The following is a 20541-nucleotide window of genomic DNA, read 5'->3' as shown; positions in this document are numbered from 1 at the left end:
CATACATACATCATTGGTTTTACATTTTTAGAGAACCTAGCATAAAACACTGAACAGAGAGTACAAGCTGTTTGTTAAAGTCCATCTTCTGGAACATCTTGAGCCTCACCCAGGTTCATGCGTATGAAGTGTCCTACTCACAGAAATGATAGACTTCATTTTGGAGCATCCTATCCTTTCTTCTACAAGATTTTCCTATTTGGGGCCAATTCTCTCTTGAGTGCTGCCATGGAGTCCTATGCTTTGTAGTATTAATCTGAATCTTCCTGGAGAAGGACATCATATTTGGTAAAGCAAAGAGACAGTTGACATAAAAAAGATTGATTGACACAGTAGCTGCAACAATCGGCTCAAACATAAGAATCACCGTGAAGAGGATGCAAAATCGCATGGTGTTTCCGTCTGTTGTACACGGAGTGGCTGAGTTGGAGCCAATTCGATGACACCTAACAATAACAACAAGGCCAATCTTACCTTCCTTGTAGCCAGACTCTTCTAGGGACAAAGGGTGGGGGTGAGGTTTTAAAATGAGGTCTCTGGGTCTTCTTCTGCTATTTTGCCCAGGCGCCTCTCAAAGTTCACTTCCATCAAGGAGATTCTGATTCAGACTGACCTTGGAGGGCACGCTAGAGCTGCCTGTGTAGGTTTCTGACACTGTCACCCTTTACGGGAGTAGAAAGCCTCATTATTCCTTTCTTTCTTGTCTCACAGAGTGACTGTCAGTTTCAAACTGACGAGCTTGCAGCCAGGAACCCAACAGTTCACCCACGACACCCCCAAGTTCCCACACGTGCACCAGTAGATCCTAACCCCTTTCTTAGCATATCAGGCTTAGCGTATCTTAGCATGATTAGTCCATGGTGTCTTGTAGGGTCAAAGGTTATACATAATTCGACAGCAAAAAGAACCATGAGATCTTTGACAATTAAAGAACCACCATTTAGTAAGCGCTTACTGTGTATCAGACTTGTGCTAAGCACTCAGATGAATTTACTCCCTGAGTCTCAACTACAATCCTGTGAGATAAATAAAGTACTATTTTATTTTTTACAAATACAGATATTTAGAAAGTTACGGTACTGTTCCAAGGATATAAAAAGATAAATGAGAGAACTGGGATTAAAAGAACCCTTCCACCTTTCCAAAGATGTATTTTCCCCATTATGGAAACTCTGGTACAAACACATGCACTAATCGTTAATCAAATGATTGTTTTTGACTGATAATCCACCATCCCTCGTCTCTTGAAGGACAACCTAAGCACTAATTGCTTCTTCCCAGTTCTTATGCCAGTTGATTTCCTGTGGAATTTAATCTTGGTTATTCTATATACAAATTTATTATGACCATTTTCCCATCTAAACAGGGACACCCCTTCCTCCAACAATTTCATGTTTTCTCCTGGGTTCTTAAGCTCTCCCTATTTCCCAAGCCCATTCTTTTCCTTGGCCCCCTCCTCCTAGCATGTAAACATACTTCTGTTTATCTCGTTAAACAAAACCAAACTCACTGCTGTCAAGTTGATTCCAAATCATAGGGAGCCTAGAGGACAAAGTAGAATCATTCCACAGGCTTTCAAAGGCAGGATACCTGGTAGCACATTGGTTAAAGCACTCAGACACTAACTGCAAGGTCAGCTGTTTGAAGCCACCAGCTACTTTGCAGGATCTATATGTGGCCGTTGCTTCAATAACAATTGCAGCCTTACTTGTCTAGGGCACAGTTCGACTCTGTCCTATAGAGCCCCGATGCGTGAGAACCGACTCGATGGCAGTGAGTTTGGTTGTCAGTCTTGATGGAAGCATTCTGCCACATTGTTCTCTCCTGGAGCCATTGGTGGGTTTAAACCAGGGCTTTGAATAGGCGTATTACACTTGACCCCCTGCTGAGAACCTGCATTTTAATCCCAGATATACTGATTCTGAATTTACTTTTGAGCAAGCGCCCCCGGACATGTTTCTCTCATGAAAACATAATGTAACCATAACCATGACTTTGCCTTTCTTCTGCTGCCCATGACATTGCTGCTTTTAAATCTCTTCACTCTCCAGGCCATTATCAGCTCAGTACTACATCAAGCATGTCATTGAAACTGCTCTTTCCAAGATCAACAATAATCTCTAATTACAAATCCGATACGAACTGTTCCGTCCTTATCTAACACGATCTCTCTGAACGTCTCAGTGACAGTTTAAAGTCAATAAGCTTAAAAATCAACTTACTGGTTTCAGCCGACACTCAGTTTCGTTTTGACTTCAGTGTCCTCTCGTGTTTTATTGAATCTATGTACTGTCCTGTTTGAGTAGAGTGGTCGTCTGGTATCTGCCAACACACATGCCTCTCATTTGTCCGGTTATTTCACTACCTTATCATTTCCAGCATGGCCCAGGCAATCATCATTAATTCTTAACTGGAGGCATGCCAATATCACTGGGCAACTTACACCAAACAAACCAATCCCTAATTCCAGACCATTAAAGGATTGCTGAAAAGAGGTAAAATGCATTTTTGATTTTGATTTTCCGAAAGGCTCCTAAAGTACTTTGACATTGTCACTAAGTGTGGCAATGTAATACTGATATGGATACGGATGGTGTAGACACTGGGAAAGCTAGAGAAATGGTGCCTAGAATCCTGCTGGGATATTTTCACAATTTCTTGCAGATTTAAATTATTTAAAAATTATGAAAAGTATTTACAGTTTTTAAAGGTTAAGTAGAGTAATATTTGAAATTCTGGTACATACTCTTTATATAATAACTTTCAGAATATAAGCAGAGCATTATCTTTAACTATTTCCATAACAAAATAAATTTTGCATCATTTTACCACATCGTGTCAGTTGTAACTCATGGTTTAAATTTAGGCAAGAAGCACAAGTATGAATATATCTATTTCATTTGTTTCCTAACCAAGAAGCAAATCAAATATTGGAACCTTGTGTAAATGGCAAGCTTTGCCATGAATTCTTATTAAAGGAAGATTGAAGAATTTATGACAGCTTCACCATGAATTCAGTGTTCTTTTTCACTAGAAACCAAAGTGCTTTTAAAAGAAAACACAAGAAAATAAATTATCCAATGTAACCATGAAAAAACATCCATTTTATATCCCAATTTTATTCACCTCTTCTGAATAGTCACAACATTAATCTACCGAGGATAATCTAGTTAGTATATTTGAAATCCATTTATTTTCTCTATTGATATGCATGTATTACACTTGTTTATAATACAGAACTTCCAGCATTATCTTAAAGGACAGTTAACAAAATGAGAAATATGATCCATAACTTCAAACAAACCTAAGACAAATCTATAATTCCCAAAATAATATAGATTTCCATTTTGTGCCAATGAAATTAATATTTTAATTGATGTATAAATTTCAGATCAACCAATATCACTTTTTTATTATTCCATACAGTATTGAACCATTTTTAAATCCACTTGGAGCCATCTAATCAGTTTTATACATAATTAAAGTGAGGCAATGAGTCATTTCATTCCCTGCACTTATAGGGCAGTATGCTTTACTTCAATGTCCAAAGCATAGGAAAGCACATGTTTCAAATTTAGTTTTTTACTAAATATTCTTTTTTTATACCAATAAGCAATCTGGGTTATGAACTTTAAACTTTTTTGCAAATAATAACAGCCTAAAGCTCTCCAGAGTATATAGGTCTCCATCATGAATATCAACATATGCCTAAGTGGCCATGCCAGTCAGTTTTAAAAACACAAAATATTTCCACATCTCTCTTGAGCATGATGGTAATTCTAATAAGACAAAATCTAAAGCATCTTTTTACTAGTCTAAGATGAAGAAAACACAGAAATCCTCCCTTTACATTCCTTCAAACTATAGGTTTATGCAATATTATTACAGAACGGCTATGCAGTTTCCATTCTCCTCTCCCTTTATGTCACCAATGAAACAAAATAAGTGTAGTATAAAATTATACATTCTGTAATAACTTCAAAACAAGTATACATGTTTAAGGCCTTTAAATATTCATAAAACTTTCCAGAAGAACAGAAAACCACACATGTGAAAATGGCTACAAAAACCTGGACAAAATACAGGCAGTCCCCATATGATGAGTCAGCTTCATTCCTAAACCTATTTTAGGTTGAATCTGGAATTTGGAATCGTTAGAATAGTGAGTGGGTTGGTATTCCAAGGATTCCAAGGGATACCTCAGTCAGTCAAGGATTTGTCTTCGTATGTAGTATAATGCATCTTTCTAGACATGAAAAACACGAACAAAACACTTCTAGATGCAGGGAAACATCTTTAACATAATAATACAGCAACAATAATAATGTGAAGATGCATGTCACAAAGTAATGCCCCTTTGTTATTACAAGCATTGTACATACTTTGAATCTTTAATGTAATAGACTTTAGAGAGACTGGTTTGTACCAATGAGTTGCACGTAAGTTAGATGTTTGTAACCCAGGAACTGCCTGGACTGGTCTAAGAAATTGTTTGAATGCAACAACTATAAGGAAATATCATATACACTTGAGACCAAGGAAAAAGTGAACAAGTGATCAATCAACAGACTAAACAAACCAATATATAAGCATCCAGACAGTCATTGGGATCAAGCAAGAGACAGTCTACTAAAGTGAAATATAGAGAATGCTTAAAAGAAAAAATAACCACTACAAGAAATCTAAGTGCATAACTTTCAAGCTAAAAATAAATCAGAAATGCATATGCATCCCTGGAAATTGTTTTTGAAACTGAAGGCTACCCACTAATTTCTGTGAAGGATAAAAGAAAGAAAGAAGTGCTTTTAAAGAAACAAGGGGAGAAAATAATAAAGAAAGGAAATTGTCTAGAGGTACCAAATCACATATGATGAAAATGGTAACCCACTTCTAACCACCACTTACGTAATTGACAAAGAGCTGCAGTAGTATGTTAGCCTTGGGGAAACATGTCAGTTTGGCTATACATTCGTGTATGATTGATGAATTCAGGTAACTATTACTTGCCAGCAATAATTAGTATCAATGGATATATATTTCCATTCCTTTAACAAATGCAACTTTGAGATGTTAAAATACGTAGGCTTTCAGAGCTCCAAGACTAGGACACAAATACATCGTCTCTTTCTATGCCATGCCAGAGGAGAAGTTCTGCAAAGAGAATGTCATTCCAGTCATGTGCTGTCCCATTGGCCCACGGACCCAGGACCCAGGAATACATCCAAGCCAGAAGGGCAGTGCATTGGGGAGCTGCTTCCCGGAAAAAGAAATTAAGTCACATCTGGAGCCAAGAGCCCTAAAGGTGACTGTCTCTGACATCACCCTGGAAACACCAACTCTTCACTCCCTTTGCCCTGGACATCTGCGAAGTCCTTCCGGAAGGACAGTTCTACACGCTGAAGGCAGGTCAAATCTGACGACAACTTCACGGCATAGAAGTTCGCGTCTGACTTTTAAAAAGTCTTGATTTCAAGAAGAGGCTAATTACAAGCCATGGAATCCCTTGTGCAACAGACTCCCCAGAGAGCCTGCTCTGAATGGTATAAAAAGCTTCCTTCAAGATCACCCCAAGAGTTAAGTTTCTATGCATATATTCAATGCAATCAGCCTTGAGGATCACTTGATTTATCCTTGGTTAATGGGTTACCTACGAAAGAAGAAGAACACGTGATTAACAGTATATAACAGTGATAATTTCACAAGTAAACACAAGTTCATATTAGAAGCTAGCAGCTATCTCAAAAATCTTTCTTTTTCTTTCAGATAGATTGCTTAATTTTAGAGGACGATAGCTTTCAGACTTTGCTAACATACATAGAAAAATATGCCTTTTTCCTTCTATTTTATCATGTCACATTTCTTGAGCTTAAAAGAAAAAAGATACTTTCACAATTATCCAAACGACCCTAACTCTGACTAGCATGATCTAAACTACAGCTATTAGTCCTCTCAGATGCACAGTATGGTTCTAGAATTATTGTTCTGTTCAAAGACTTGGTAGAAACACCCAAATATCATAAGTAGCTCATACCAGACCTCAGTGACTAGAGATCTTCATTCACAGGTCACATTCTACAAAAATCCCTTTGCAAATTAATTATGTAAGCAGTTGGAAGGGGAAATATAACTAAGGATAATATGATGTTTTACCAAACTTTAGAAGTACTCCCAAACTCGTAGAAACCTGATTAGGGTATTGTTACCAGTGATATTATAAATGCTATTGGAAAAGATTCACATCGACTTTTCATAACTACTAATGAAGATTGATGCACAGAAAAATGTGTAATAGAGTATTTAATAACACACACATATATACATGCACATTTCTGCTGCGCCACTGATTTTCTGTTGTTGTTTTTACCTATCATCAAGGTGGTACTGATTCATAGGACCCCAATGTACAACAGAAGGTAAACACCGTCAGGTCCTAGGGAGTCCTCACTCCTTATTACTATTGTTTGAGTCCATTTTTTCAGCCACTATATCAATCCATCTCATAAGGTCGTCCTCTTTCATTTGCATTTTTACTTTACCAAATGGATTTACTGTTCCAATATCAGAGAACTAAGAGTTCTCTAAGAGTTCATCTGGTTTATATTAGAAAATATATTTTTATAAATCATTATTGATATTTTCTATCATTCATTTAAATTTTATAACAATTTTCCCCTTGATAAAACATTTTTAAAAGGCTCTTTTTTGTTGGCAGTGATTTGCTGTTTTCTATTCATCTAGGATGAGAGGAGCCTTTGAAAAAGTATTGCGTTCTAGACTTTGTTCTCTCAAGGCTGGTCTTGAATTAGACTACAAAGGGGCAAGGCTTGCTTACGTACAGAAGCAACCAACTTGTTTTCAGCTAGCCTCACTCCAGAAGAAAGAAACTCTGCCTGAGTACCTGAAGTGTCTTACTGCTGGGCACAGAGCTCCCAGAGAGAGAAATACACTCTGGCTGAGAGGAGCAAGCACCCGAAGGTCACAGTCTGCTGACCTATCGACCTCATGGGAGCAGGAGGTCATGTCGACAGGACAGCGATCTCACTGAAAATATGCCTGTCACTCAGAGATCGTTTCATGTAAGTGATACGAAGGACTGGCAGCCAGACTACAGGTGTAAGAATTTGGGTAGCAAATTGGAATACCCCTGTGAAATATAGGGAAACCTATTTTTATGATCATTCTCTCTAGTAACACTGAATGATCACAGATGTTTATTTCCGTGGGATGAGAGTCATCTGCCTTTTATGAAAATTCTTTTCTTTATAGGAAAATCTATGAGGATAATATCTCTGAAACGAGTCTTGAGATGCCAGGAAGAGAGAGAAGGATAAAACAAACATTTTGCCTCAACAATGTCTCAGCTCTGGGCACCTAGGGAACCATGTTACAACGACCTCTGGCCCCCTTGAAGGCAAGGGGCACGTAGTCCTGAGCCATTTCAAGTCCCGAGTTTACGCAGACATCCAAATGTACAGGATAATACCAAAGGCTCTTGTAACTAGATTTATTTTTTCTCCCTATTTTTCAAGGGAAAAGAAAGAATTGATATATAATGTTTGTATATATACACCCAAAACATACACACATGTTTCTTCATAGGGTCTATATTTATATGTGTTTCTGCATAGGTTCTATGCTAAAACATACATACATGTATTAAAAATAAACTCGCTGCCATCCAGTTGATTTTGACTCATAGTGACCCTATAGGACAGAGTAGAGCAGAGTTATATATACTATTACATATATAAATATTATACATGTATGTACATATATGTGTGCGTATATATAAGGGCTTTCTACTTCTGTAAAAGTTATAGTCTCAGAAACCCACAGGGACAGTTCCACTCTGTCTTACAGAGTTGCTATGAGTTGGTATCTTTTTGATGTCAGTGAGCTATATGTACTTATATACATGAATAAGTATATATAATCCATGAACTCCTGAATCGCTTAAATTCACGTTCTTATACAGTCAAAATAATTATTGAAAAACAATAAAATCTAAACCAGACTTTTAAGGTAATTGTGTCAATAATCATAAATCAAAACATACTGCAGATGACCTTTTTCACATTCCAATTTTACACACGGTTCCTAATTTACTAATCCAAAAGCTATCCGAGCATATTTTATGAGATAAGTAGGGCTTAAATCATTTCAAATAGCTGATGAAAATGACCACCCTGTTTTAAATTTGAATTTTCAGATGATTTCATTTTGATTGGCGGACACATTGGGGTTTGGCAGAATGCTGGTGTTGTGTCTGTGTGCCTGTTAAACTAACTGCATCTGGCATGTCACCTCTACAACCCTCAGTCTCCTCATTTGTTTATATATAGCATGATCCTGAACATCTCACAGAGCTGCTGGGAGGATCAAATAGCAATATTTATGAACACACTTTTTGAAACAGTATGAAAATGAAACTATTCATTTTGTCATCACTTTATTATTTTGAATGCATACACTTTTAAAGAGAGCACCAAAGAAACAAAATGGAATGGTCACACTAACAAGTGTTCAGTCGAGGTGGAGGACTACATGCTTGGAATTCAGAGAAAAATGAACTCATAACCCACCTTTTCCAAATAATACAAATGTGGACATGTGTGAACACACACAAGCATGCAACTTCCAGAACTGCACCAAAGGAAACTGCCAAACCAAAGATTGAAAACTCTGTAGGAGATCATACTGAAGGTAGGGACATTACTGCCAATGGAAGTCACTTTGTGTGTAAGAGGTTGACTTGATGGTGCGCTGGTTGCAGCTACGCTGCTAATTGAAAAGCCTGAAGTTCAAACTTACCAGCCACTCTTCATGAGAACAATGTAGCGGTCTGCTTACAGCCTTGGAAGCCTGTGGGGCAGTTCCGCTCTGGCCTGAGAACCGTGGTGAGTTGGAACCAACTCAACAGCAGTAGGTTCGGATTTGCCTTTTGAGTACAATAAAAGACTACTATTTTAAAGTAAAATGATCTAAAATTTAATAAGGAATCAACCTTCTTATGGTTCATTTGCTCATTAAAGAAGTACAAGGGATTCACATTTAAATCTTGGCATGTTTGGGGGAGTTGAAGGGGGACAAATTCAATGACCCTTTGTAAACTATAAATGGCAGCAGCCTGGTATGTGAGAACTGCTTAATCAATATATATCCAACCCATCACTTAAGTTGTATCTTTTGGAAGGCAAAAGAGTAAGTTTTACCTTCTGAGGAAGATTTTCAGCAAGTTTTCAGTAACTAAAAGTAGAAGGTTTCAATAAAGCCAGTTTTACAGGCTGGAGTATAGCATTTTCTACCACGAATACTCATTCTCTTCTGGTTCTGAGGGCAACAGATACTACACGAGGGGGAGAACCAGCCCTATAATCATTATTATTATGCCTTGAGCTGCATACTCTATAATCGCTAGCTCAGTAAATTTGCCTTTCCAAAGGCAATATTTTACACAGCTGTGCTTTTTAATGTAAATCTTACTTCCATGCACTGCACACCAGCCAATTTGGTGAGTGAAACTACTCGGGGCTGCTGAACTTGTGTAAAAATGTAACGATGTAATAATAACAACAACAAGTCAATCTGATGTCATTAAACAAAGAACACTGTTCTTTCAGGAGATTGTAACCATACCCCCAGCCCATCCAGGAAGTACTAGGATAGGGCTGTGATTCAATTTCCAAAAGTTCATACTAAAACCATTGGTTAAGTCTATTTGCCAATTTAAAACGGGAGAATAAAGCCAACTAAAGGGGACGTCATCAGTTGACTGAGTCGTCATCAACATTGCCAAGTTGACTGAGTCATGGAGATCTCATGTGTGGCAGAGTGTGACTGCTGCCCTCGGGTGGTTACTGGCGGATGTGGGCAGGGTGGGAAGTGGGGTGAGGGCTGGAGGTTAAGAATAAATCACCAAGCCTCTCTTCGGAGGAGTATCTGAACCTCCTAGGAGACTTGAACCTCCACATTTTGGTTAGCAGCCAAGTGTTTGCACTTTCCAGAGATTCCAAATGACACAACATATTACATTTGAAATTCAGAAAGGCAAACATGTTATAGTTTTCATTTGATATTTTAAGGACTCTAACACTTCCTCTGCCTAGCTTCAAATTAAGGGTAAATATGCTCTTACAAAATTTAAAAAATAGTATAGAGTGGCGAAGTCTATAATCCTCTCCCTTTCCTCCACCCCATGTCTCAGTCACATTGACTAGGGTATCAAGAGAAGCGAGTGTGTGATGGTGAGATCCATAATGACAAACAGGCGAGCTCTAAAGGCTAACTGCTTGGGTTCAAATCCCTGCCTCTCCACTTTCTAACACTCAAAACTCACTGCTGCGGAGTCGACGAGGACTCCGATGGACCCTGTGGGACAGGCTAGACCCTCTGGGACCCTCAGGGACAGGACCCTCCTCTAAGTTTCCTAGCCTATCACTGTCTCCCAGAATGGAATATGGAGATGATACTATGACCATTCTCATACATTTGCTATTATTATGTAAAAAGACAATCTCTGCAAGGTGCCAGTCCTAATAAATGCTCTTAAAAATATTACCCAGTGGTAGAAGCAATAGTTTCAAACTAAGATATGAAACTTAAGCTATAGGCTACCAATCTGAAGGGTTATAATTATTTCTCTACAAAATATTGACCTAATTAGAATTTGCTGTGTCTTTTCATAACTGTTCTTGCACTTATTTTTCTTTTTCTTCTTAATCAAACAAGTGACTTGTCAAGGACGTAACACCGCTGTTTTGACAGGCTCTTTTCAGACGAGGTGACACAGAGTAGCGGGGTAAGAGTTAAGTACCCTACAGCCAGACTGACTCGATCAACCCTCAGTTTGGCTGCTGATTGATAAACAGAAATACTGTTAGTCCCCGGAATCTCTGGATAGTGGAAACAGTTAACACACTTAGCTACTAATCGAAAGGTTGTGGATTCAAATCCACTCAGAGGCAGCACAGAAATCCCAACGATCTACTTCAGAAAAATAGGCCACTGGAGTCCCAGGGGTACATTCTATTCCAACAGACATGAACTCACATTGAGTAGGAATCAACACAACAGCAATAGGTGCTAGTTATTAGATCATAAGGTTATATGAATACTTAGAACAATGTCTGGCAATATAAGAATCCCTACAAAAATACTTTGAAAAGATCACTGCTATCGAGTCAGTTCTGACTTGTAGAGACCCAGAGTTCTGAGACTGTTTTACATAGGAGCCCTGGTAGTATCGTGTTTATGCAATGACTTCTAACTACAAGGTCAGCAGTGTGAAACCACTCTCCACTCATGGCAAGAAAGACAGGGCTTTCTACTCCTATAAAAGTTCCAGTCTTGGAAACCCACAGGCCCAATTCTCTGCCCTATGGGCTTAATATGAGTCGGAATCAACTCAAAGGAATGTAAATATTGGCTATTATTATTCAGATAGGAAGGGGCTTAAAATATTGTTGGAAATATTCCAATATCTTTTCATCCCATTTTCCCACACATTTTTGCATGTACTTTTTAGGGCTGATGAACTCATAGAATTCTGGGTTTACACTCTTGATTACTTCTGAATGTAAATTACTAGTCTTCTCAGGCATGCCACCCACTTTCTTATTCTTTTATTTTTCTTCTTCTTCTTTGCACTTTTGGGAAATGGTGCTGCATTGTAACCATGCAGGCATTTAAAAATGATGCAGGATGATTACATCCAAACAACAAAAATGATGTGTTTATGTTCTTGGTCATTATCAATCATTCCTGTAATAGTAGTTTTTCGTTAGTTAGGTTCTCTGACATGGTCCAGATTTCTCTTTAATTGCATATGTTCAGTTGACCAATTTGCCTAAGTTTGTGAAATGACTGCCAACTCTCCACTGCCTGACTGTGTGTCTTCCATCACCTCAGTTTAAATCACAAAATGATCTCTTCTCTTCTCCAGGGTGGACATTCAAGTTTTGTTGTAGGGAACCGTTATACAGTGTCTACATTCTTGTACCATGAAGTAGGTCACATGTATACAATGTTTAAAAAGACCATGCATTATGGACATGGTGGTCATTTCCACTTAAAAGGAGTTAACGTCTCACTAAAACACCCATGTTATTAAAGAACCATTTGTGTTTGGACTGGTGAACAGTATTTAAGCCATGGGCAGACACGGGATATTGTGGCGATATTTCCAAGGGCTAGTGGCAGGTTGAATTGCCATTCATGCCCAATCTCTGTGCTGCAGCTGCTTAATAACATCACATAGAGGCATCATTCCAAATAAGCGTTTCAATAAATAAATTTAACTTATTCAATAAAAGTATCGCAAAGAATAGAATACCTTCATAATCCTAAATGCTGATTTGAATGAACTTTACTTTCCTTGACTATAATTGCTCCTTTACTGCAAATGTTGTTTTTTTTTAATGAAGCTCTTACAAGTACATGAATTAAGCTCTCACCTCACGTTTTGTGTACTAAATGTGCAATTAAAGCATCATTACTCTGCAGTAGCAGGGTTTCTTATTTCAGCTAGAGAAAAGCTGCTAAATCGGTCATAACTGTACAGCAATGCACTTGTTCTTTCTTAGAGGACCTTACACAACAGTGAGGTACTACAAAGCACCATACACTGGGTGCTCTGAATAATGGCGCACAAGCAAGCTGGTCACCAGCTTTTGGTTACTTGTGACTCACTCTAAAGCAATGGCATAATAATCATAAATATATATTAGGCTGTATTTTGATTTCATGATGTTGCAGTTCATTTCTGTAGACTTCTAAAACAAAAAACCAACCCCCCAAATCTCACTGCCATCAAGTCAATGCTGACTAATAGCAGCCAGTAGGAGAGGGTAGAACTGTCCCTTAGAGTTCCTGAGACTGTAAATCTATGGGAGGAAAGCAGCCCTGCCCTGCTCTTGCTGTGGTGGTTTCAAAACCTGGCAGTTAGCAGCCCAGTGGGGAACTGCTACACTACCAGAGCTCCTCCATAGACTGCTAAAAGACTGTATTTTCATCGCACAGTTTCATCTTCCCTTCAAATGACTGCTAGTACTCGGTTGGCAGAAACTTTCATTTCACCAATTGGGACACCAAAGGTCACCTGTTTTACTATCTTAATTATGGTCAGTAGTTCCACTCAATGACCTTTAACTATTCTTACATACCTACTCTATACATTCTCCGTAAGTCACTCTGACTGCTGACTGGAAAGATATTCCTTTAAAAAACGGAGCATTTCTGTAGCTAATTGATCAGATTCCCATGTAACTCAGTGTGGCTCACCATATGGAAGCACCAAATGGAATGAGCTCCTGGTCTTGGCATGTGCTCTTCCTACACTGCTGCTCCCTCTGGATCTAAGTAGACACCTAGACAGATGGAAGGGCCAGTGCCCCACGTCTATGTGAGCAGTGGTGGCCTTGCTCGGAGAGTCATGAGACCAACGTTTTGTACCAGTTTTTCTACTTACTAGTATTAGCCAAGTCACTTCCTTGACCCTCCCATTAGCCAAATCCCTTAAAAAAAACACTGAATCATCATGGTTCATATCTGCTAAGTGAGCCAATTGGACTCAGTGAGCTTCTAATTCCATTTTAGTCTTCAAATTACTGTGATTTTCTTAAAATGTGATGTGCTAATCCCAAATGGCGTGAAACTTTGTCCTGATCACCTACAGTCATTGGCACTATAACAACCGTGTAGACTTAATTTTTCTAAAAAGCCTAATCATGCTATTTGGATGCGGAACGAGTACGCTCTTACCACCAATATAACATCTGTTGATGACTTTCCGCCTCCTGGGCTGTGTGAATGAAGATCTCACTGGCAATGAGTCTTTTGAACAGATGGACCAGCACTATTTCTTGGAACTTTGAAAGCTGTACAGTGTGTCTGCCACAACTCTTGTACATGACTTGTGCACGCAGATGACTCTTTGCATTGCCCTCTCTGCACATTCGTACACCGGGGCAGAGCCACTGATCCTATGTAATGAACATTCGCTGTTAGACAGAGCATCCCCTGATTCTTCTTTTGGTAGCTCATAAATTGCCTTATGAAAAGTTGCCCATTTCCTTTCTCTCTGCCCCTTCTCCTCCCCTGCCCCCCACCACACGTATCTTCCTTCTATTACATGTTCAACATTCCAAAAATTAAGATAACACTGAAAGACAGCAGTAAAAATTATTCGGAAGCATTTTAAAAAGCTTATGGACGGGAAAACCGTGATTATAAGTGCCATGAGAAAGCTGGCCCTTTTTTCGATCGGATCCCATATGCCTGCAGACTTCACATATATGTTTTTGAGACAAATGAGATTTGAAATTCAAGTGGAATGTATTTGACTTGTGAAATTTGATATTAGGCTCATTTGTTAAGACCCACCTGTCATTGGTAAAGTAGTAATTTGAATTGATTTTTTTAATCCACTTTGCACCATGAAGTGTTACTTCAAAAATTTATATCTCATCAAGTGTCACGCTCCTCAAGAATTTTGGTCGCCCTTTATGAGTACCAGTAGAATCAGTAGAATTAAGCACTAAAAATGGTGTTTAAATAATGAATTTAACAAAAGTGAAGTTTGGGGAGAAGGGCTCAAACTTGTCTAAGTCCATAGATTTCTAAGAGAATAACTTGTTTTCTTAGTTTCCTGGTTAGTTTGAGTTAAAAGCACAAACAGCCCTTACTCACAACCTGTCTGTCCTTTAGGATCTGTGCCCGAATGAGGAAAGCGTTGCTGTCACTTGGTCAAAGACCAGGTACTGTTGTTGAGGGCCAAAGCCAGTACTGCAGTCTCCGAAAGCCTGCCCGAGGCAGCACACGCTGTCTTCTGCATCTCTGTTTTTGCCATGAAATTATTTCACGGTGATCATGCTACATGTGGTGGAGCTTATTAAAACCTCGAACAAACCTCCCTGTCTATAAATTGCAAAACTAAGAATAATCACTTTAACTTCCTCTTAAAGTCCATTTCTGAAGATCAGGACAGCATATACGATGCATGCTCAGGTTTCTATTACCCATTTCCTGTCCTTAGGAAAGTAATATACAGCCTGCAGAGGCCTTGGAAGATGACAATACAGGGTGTTCCAGCAATAACATATTTGCCTTTGAGGCTGATTTGATTAAATTTGTGGGCCTCATATCAGTTCAAAGATTGAGGAAGCCCCAACTCCCACTTTTGTATTTTCCCAAAGATAAATTCAATGCTTTTGTTTACTGACTGCTGAGGCAACCATACTTGCCTTTTGAGATCTACAAGTACATCACGTTCATGTTTTAATTTTTTTTAATTCCGGGGACCCACATGATAATAGTAACTACGCAAAAGCGTCAATCAGTTAATCCTGCTAACATGGCGTACACACCTGCTGCTCTGTGAGAAATGAATGGAGCCGGGAGCCCGTGTCTGGAGCTGTTTGGAATCTTTACTCCTCAACGAAAGTTCCGTCCCTTCCTCAGAATCCGATCAACACTAGGACTCGCCACAACTAGCGCTCCAACGAGGAGCCGGCATTTTTTTTTTTTGAGAGTGGAAATATCAAAAATTGTCATCAGGTAGAGCGGAAACCTTCTCTTTCTATTTTCCATTCGAACTTGAAGAGTTTTACACGTTTGCCTAAGGAACAAACATATGTCAGGGACTCCACTGTTCAACAGATTTTACAGGAAGCAAACCTGGGAGAGAGGGAACATTTCAACAAGCGTAATGGGACAGCAAGACAGTAAGTTCCCTTACCTCCAAAACAGTTCCACAGGGGAATAATTTGGCATCTTTCCCCAAAAATTATATACTCATAGGACATGATTTTCAATTTTTCAGGAACTCATACCAATAAATTGAATAAAAAATAATTTATTTTTATGAGGGATTGAAACAAAGATAGTAAGAACTTATATTTTGAAAAGCATTCTGCAAAAACCTAAGGGTAAAAATTCATTAAGATCATTAAAGAGAATATACATAAAGCAAAGGACAATCATTTTAACATAATAAGGCATTTAATTGTCGAAACAATGTTAGGTAGCAATATTTGATTAAAATATAGGAATTAATGTTTGAAATTTGAGCTCATTTGTAGCCTTCCTGAAAGTCCATCCTGATGGTGATTTGTAATTTACAGAGGCCTGGACTTTCATGGCACATACTTTAAGGCTGATCTGGAAGGATAAGTCACATAACCAGCCACCTATTGACATTCCGTTCTCAACTCAGCTTTGATATTCTCGACTCACTATTAGCTGTGTGACATTCATTAACAGTCTGAATGGAATTTATGACTTTTTTCAGTTAGAATTTATGATGTTATACATAAATCAGAGACCACAGTGGTGTTTTGAATTTTCCAGCAGTCATAAATTTCTCTGACTCTCAAATGTTTTATCTGTCATCTCTTTTCCAATATAATCCAGAGACATAAACATATGCACTATTAGAATTTCAAATGTGTAAGTAATAATTTAATATATAAGATTATAGTATATGAATAACAACAAAAATAATAGATCATAGAAGGAAACTGATAATATAGAATCAAGTGACAAGGGTCTATGCAGTATGAAGCAATAGTAATTTGGATAGTTAGAAGTATTAGCAAATAAAGACTAATGATATCATAGTATTTACGGATATTTCTCATTTTTTAAAATTTTCTGAATCTTTGAGCAATAAGAACAGTTCCCCTTAGCCCATCACTGCTAGCTTTGCCCTCTCCTACCTAACCACAGAATTAAAGACTAGAACTTCATTTGAGGACGAGCACAACTTTAAAGCTCAGGTTATCGAGGCTTTCTCTAGATAGAGCAGAGCCAACACAGCCATGGCTGTCAGTGGACACCCAGAGCTGAAGGCAAAGGTTAGAGCTCAAGACGAGGGAGAGGGCTTCACAGGCAGCCTTCAGGGTAAAAAGGGAGCAGATGGAGAAATATGCCATTTGCACATTTCCAATTCTCTATTTTGTCGACATCGTTCAAAACTTGGAGTCTTTCGGGGAATGCTCTTAATTCCGTGTTCCATCTGAACAATCTAAGAATGATGGCAAGTGCTTTCCTTCATCTCTTTGATTTCTTGTCAGATCTTAAACAGTATCCATCTCTCTAATGGGTTCCCTAGTCCATATAGCACTGTCTACGCCTTAATTGAAGGCTTCATTCAATCTTGTTGTATAATTTTACAAACTTTCGATTTTGTCTCCCTGATTTCTCTGGTCCCTTACATTTCCTTTTCCTCTTTACCACAATTGAGCTAAAAAAGAATATATGTGTGTGTGTGTGTGTGTAATAGTGCCCCAGTATTAAAATAAAACCCCAAATAATTGCTAGTGATGTCATTCATGATTCGATCCCCAACCCACCCATCATCGTCTTTCCTTCCCAACTCCTTGACCCACTATAGAAATGCTTCACTAATTAGTGCTTCCCTTAAGTAATACGTAGTTAATAATATATTCATGTAATCATTCATATTCATGTATCCCTATCTTTATGTAGATTTTAACATTGCCTGAAATATTCTTCTTTCAATTCCCAGTAGAGGTGCTACCACTCTGAAAAGCCTTCATAATTAATCTAGTCAGTAAACACTTTGACCATACTTCTATTGTGAGACATATCTTATCGTACAATGGTTAATTACTAACTTGTTTATTTCTCCCACTTAACTATGAGGTATTAGAGAAAAAGAATGTTAGTCGTCATGTGCAAAAGCAGAATTCCTGATATAGAATTGTATCAACTATCTTGAATAAAAGATTAAGAAAGAATGGATTGATAGCTGAAAGAATAGATGAATGCATGAATGAGCCAACAAATGAATGGATAATGGAGGAACTATAAGTAATTTCAGAAAAATAAAGAAAATTGGGCTACTATTGGGATTCTTGCTGAACAGCAAGGGGAATGCTTAGGCAACCCAAAATGTCAACTTCTCCATTTTTAACTTTAAAGAATTGTTTTTCCCAGATTGTTCTACCTCAGATATTTAAATTTATTCTCATTTAGAAAAGGTCTGATTTCTCAATCAAAATTAATTCAAGAAAATAATAATGCAAGGTGATCATAGTGATCAGTGATGCTTTCATTGGTCTTAGACTAACCACTGGGAGGTGGACACTGTCCAAATGGACGCGTCAAGGTTGACGCTGGCATATTCATGACAGTTAACACCTCAGTTATAAAGGATCTTAATTTTTTTTAAAATGTGCTTCAACTCTCTGGAGTAATTTCCATACTGCTGCTTAATACTTTCAGGAAATCTTTCCCATAAAAAAATTTTGTGGTGACAATCATCTTACACCTAGGCATTATATACTCACTTAACATTAGAGAGGGTGATGCAAATATAATAAAATCTCCCATAATGACACATAGTCTACAAATTCCACAATGATTGATACACCCGCCCCAAATTATTATGCATCCAATGAAACAAGACCCACACATACATCCATGCAAAGTTACCCACTCTATTTACAGTTCAGAATGGCTGAATAGGTACAAAATAATGTTTTTTAAAAGACAAAGATAAGTTACTCTGTGCGTAACAAAAGTGCTGTAATTTTCTGGGTGAAGACTACAATATCAAAGACAGATGATCCCTCTACTCCCCAGGGAAACCCAGAGATGTCCTCACCCTCCCTTTCGCTTCCATCGCTGAAATTACATCAATAGAGAGCTTTGTTCACATCCACTTCTCTTTTAACCCTCAGAAATTTGTCTGTGAGATCGTTCCTGTTTGCCATTGGTTGGCATTACTGTCATGTCACCGCTGCTAGTGACTATTACCTGCAGCTTTACAGGTGAGGAAATCGAAGCTCAGATACATTAAGTAAATATTCCCAGATATTCGCACAAGCAGTCAGCTGTAGTCTAGAAAATGGATATCCACTCTTGAGCTTCAAGCCCAGTGAAATAAGTCCTATGTTCCTGATCCTTTCATGTATTCATTTGATTGAAACATTTTAAACACATTCAAAGTAGTAAGCCCTATTTTAGACATGAAGGGAAACAAGAAGAATAAATCTATATCTTGTGAGAGACAGACAAACAATAGCCATAATGCTTAAGTAAAATTTCAAAATACTGTATGTAGGTAATGCTCAGAGAAAAATCCAAGAGTAAGGTGGAATTTTTGAGGGAAAGTATATAATTTTAGTGACCATAGAGAGAGAAACCTTGTTTAGAAAAAACGCTTTGGGTTTTTACAGCCAGTCAAGCTGTTATTTAAAGAAAGATCATTTTAGCAGAGGGAACAGCGAGTACAAATGGCCTAAGACAAGAGCAGAAGAGGGGCCAGCCCATCATGGTGAAGTAAGCAAGAGGGACAGTGGTAGGAAAGGACATCAGAGAGATGACACATTCCTTTGCTTATTCCTGTGCCTATTCAACTGACGATACGCTGCTCCTACCCTACTTACTGAGAATAAACGGGGCAAAAAGCACACCTAGCGCTTGCTCTCATGTCACACAAAGAGACTAAATCAAAGTTACCAGGAACATAAATTGTTTCACACATTCCATGCTCCAAAGGCCTCCTACCTTGAAGTTGGAACTGAACAGAGTCCAGATGGAAAATAGAGACCTCACAGTCCTGATTTATACCTGACATCATGACTTCCTATTGGGTGACCCTGTTTGGGAGGCATCCCACGTAGGGTGACTACCCCTACCAAGGAAATTTGAATGTCATTTGACAATCCCTGAAGGCTGATGTCATCATAATAGGAATCAATGAATCTCTAATGCAAATGTTTCAGCTACCATAATAATAAAGCACAAAGGAGCATTCTTTGAAGCATAAATAATTACTGACACCTACTAATAAACATCAAATTGCTAACGAATGTTTAACATTGGCATTAAGGAAGGTTGCTTAGGTTGGAGGAGTGGGGGAGGGATAGTAGAAGATAGCACTGATGACTGTATAACCCTGTTCGAGGGGAGTGAACAACAGACTTGTCCGTGAATGGATATATTGGATGATGTAAGATAAGGCAAAAATAAAATAAGGGTATCTGGGGGGGAGAAGGGAAGGAGGGGATAAAAGGGAGCCGACATCAAGGAGCTCAAAAAGAACGAAAATGTTTTACAACTGGCTGTGGTGGCAATTGTACAATATTGCTTGATGTGATTTAATATGGAATGTGAGGATATCTGTAGCTCTCCCAATAAAATGATTCCAAATAAAAATAAATAAAAGAAAAGTGTGAGTCTAAACTGTAATCAATTAGTTTTGTTGTCCAGAGTCATGATTTCTGAGACTAAAAATAAAGTAATGGTGTACCTTATTTACATCATGGTTAAAATACAAATCCAGATAAATAAATAAATCATGAAAGGGCTGTTATGATAGGATAAAAGATTTGCTAAAATCAAGAGGTCAAGGAAGCTTTTTATACTATCCAGAAGTCTTGGTAGCACAGTGGGTTACCCATTGGCCTGCTAACTGCAAAGTCAGCAGTTTGAAACCACCAGCTGTCCTTAGGAGAGATATGAAGCTTTCTATTCCCTAAAGAATTAGTCTCAGAAAACCACACAAAAATTTCGACA

General features: G+C 38.2%; 1 protein-coding gene across 3 annotated transcripts in view; it reads right to left on the bottom strand.

The window, feature by feature from the left end:
* Window positions 1-3174: 3174 nt before the first annotated feature.
* The window catches only part of TAFA2 (TAFA chemokine like family member 2), a 558734-nt gene continuing 541367 nt past the window's right edge, over window positions 3175-20541 (bottom strand). The window contains exons 5-6 of one of the 3 annotated variants that reach the window (XR_006680164.1): window positions 15363-15613; window positions 3175-5647 (exon numbers count right to left, since the gene is read on the bottom strand). Coding sequence is in view for 1 of the 3 variants with exons in the window: in XM_004700491.2 (XP_004700548.1) it covers window positions 5636-5647 (12 nt within the window). In the remaining 2 variants the exon portion in view is untranslated. Of the gene's footprint in view, window positions 5648-7683; window positions 7705-15362; window positions 15614-20541 lie in introns of those variants that run through there. The other 2 variants (XR_006680165.1, XM_004700491.2) reach the window with 2 other exon arrangements.

Source organism: Echinops telfairi, unplaced genomic scaffold (genome assembly GCF_000313985.2).
Source record: "Echinops telfairi isolate 266 unplaced genomic scaffold, ASM31398v2 ScPeMD7_2;HRSCAF=8, whole genome shotgun sequence".
Taxonomy (NCBI): Eukaryota; Metazoa; Chordata; class Mammalia; order Afrosoricida; family Tenrecidae; genus Echinops; species Echinops telfairi.
The sequence above is the reverse complement of the archived record's forward strand: the minus strand, read 5'-3'. Positions and strand labels throughout refer to the sequence as shown.